Source organism: Lucilia cuprina, chromosome 2, assembly GCF_022045245.1.
Source record: "Lucilia cuprina isolate Lc7/37 chromosome 2, ASM2204524v1, whole genome shotgun sequence".
Lineage (NCBI taxonomy): Eukaryota > Metazoa > Arthropoda > Insecta > Diptera > Calliphoridae > Lucilia > Lucilia cuprina.
The window spans coordinates 40,362,110-40,363,653 of record NC_060950.1 but is presented as its reverse complement, the minus strand read 5'-3'; the positions used below and the strand labels follow the sequence as shown (position 1 = coordinate 40,363,653).

The following is a 1,544-nucleotide window of genomic DNA, read 5'->3' as shown; positions in this document are numbered from 1 at the left end:
TGTTCGATCCACTAAAAGTAATATTCCAGCTGGTTATTAGACTGGCAATCTTACCACTGTTGTTAATAGAGGTAATGGAAAGTGAAGGTCTCTCACGACTTGCATTTAATGATGGAGCTGTTGAATGGGGTACATTTGATCGGGGAGGAGGAAAATTGTATTCATTCTGAATAATATGCGCAGATTCTGCTGTCGAACTTGGTATGCCTGAACGATGAGAAATAAAATTTTGTCGATTTAATGGTATTTGAAAAGGGTCTCTAGGCCATTCAGGCTCTTTAGATGCATTCAAGTTAAGTTCCTGGAATTGTTGTGACAATCGTTCTACCACGTTCTTAAGATGACTTAATTCACCGTGTAAGCTACTTTGAATATTGGAACGAATTCTGTTTTCTAAAAGGGTAATTTCTGAATTATGATCTAGTACTTCGCCTTCCTCAATACTGTTATGTTGGACTGAAATATTCCTATTGTCGTTAAATTGTTTATTACGTTTCTTTCTCCCTGATAATATTCTTTCTTCAGGTCTATGAACGGTTCCTATATCTTGTCTCATATTAGTATTGGTTCCCGAAAAAACGAATTCTAACAAATTAGTCCTGGTGACTGCATTATTGCATTTAGGACAATTAGGATTAGTTTGAAGAAACTCTAAAATACACTCACGATGAAATATATGCTTACATCTTGTTGACACTAAAGTACTGGTTGAATTATAGTTTATACCACAAATTAAGCTAGTATTGCTTTCAGTTTGCAAATCTGCAACTAGATTTTCAGAACTATGTCTAACTGCCATTATAATTATTTAAATCTTTAACGAACTGAATTATATTTCTAGAAGATAAATTGTCAAGTTAAAAACTAATCGAACCCACGAAAGTTAAAGTTTTCTTTTTGTTTTTATCGAAATCAACTAAAACATAACTTAATATAGTAACCAAACCAAAACTGTTGTAAAATTATCTGAATGGTAAAACACACCCCAAAATAAGTATTTTCTATCCTGTGATTCTATAATATTTCTACTTAATGATTAAAAGACGCCCAGTAGAGTTAATTCGGACAAGTAACCAGTTCTCTTAGAACGAAATTCTTGTATTCCAGAGATTAATCTTTTAGACCTAATCATTGAATAGCATCACTTGATAATATTAATTTGAAAACTACTTAAGTGATTGTAAATTCTCTAATCAGCTCTAATTTGGTATAATGTAAATAGTTCAATAACTTATTTAATTATAAATCCAAAGTTAAAAACTAGATTGGAGTCTACAGACACGAAAGTGGTAATTGTGGAACAATATATGGCTTTCCCAGTACCAAGATGTTTGTCAATACATATTAAATGTATATTAATTGGTGTCGATTGTTGAACTATCCCATATTGCCCCACGTTGGGCGCCACTTTTGTAAAGATACGGTGTGGTTGGCTATGTTGATTACCGTGTTTGCCTTCAAAATGACCATAACCTTTAGCACGTGCTTGCTTTAGGGTCTAGCTCGTCGGATGGGGAGGGGGTCTTGCTAGGTCACTTTGAAAC

The 1,544-nt window shown here is 33.7% G+C and overlaps 2 protein-coding genes across 2 annotated transcripts in view; one reads left to right on the top strand and one right to left on the bottom strand.

Annotated features, from left to right (window-relative positions):
- LOC124420819 (E3 ubiquitin-protein ligase RHF2A) overlaps window positions 1-799 on the bottom strand; it is a 2,837-nt gene extending 2,038 nt beyond the window's left edge. Inside the window, exon 1 of the mRNA XM_046955039.1 lies at window positions 55-799. Within this exon, the coding sequence (XP_046810995.1) occupies window positions 55-799 (745 nt within the window). The remainder of the gene's footprint in view (window positions 1-54) is intronic.
- LOC111687890 (ionotropic receptor 75a) overlaps window positions 1-1,544 on the top strand; it is a 175,345-nt gene that overhangs the window by 104,589 nt on the left and 69,212 nt on the right. The gene's annotated exons all lie outside the window — the stretch shown is intronic.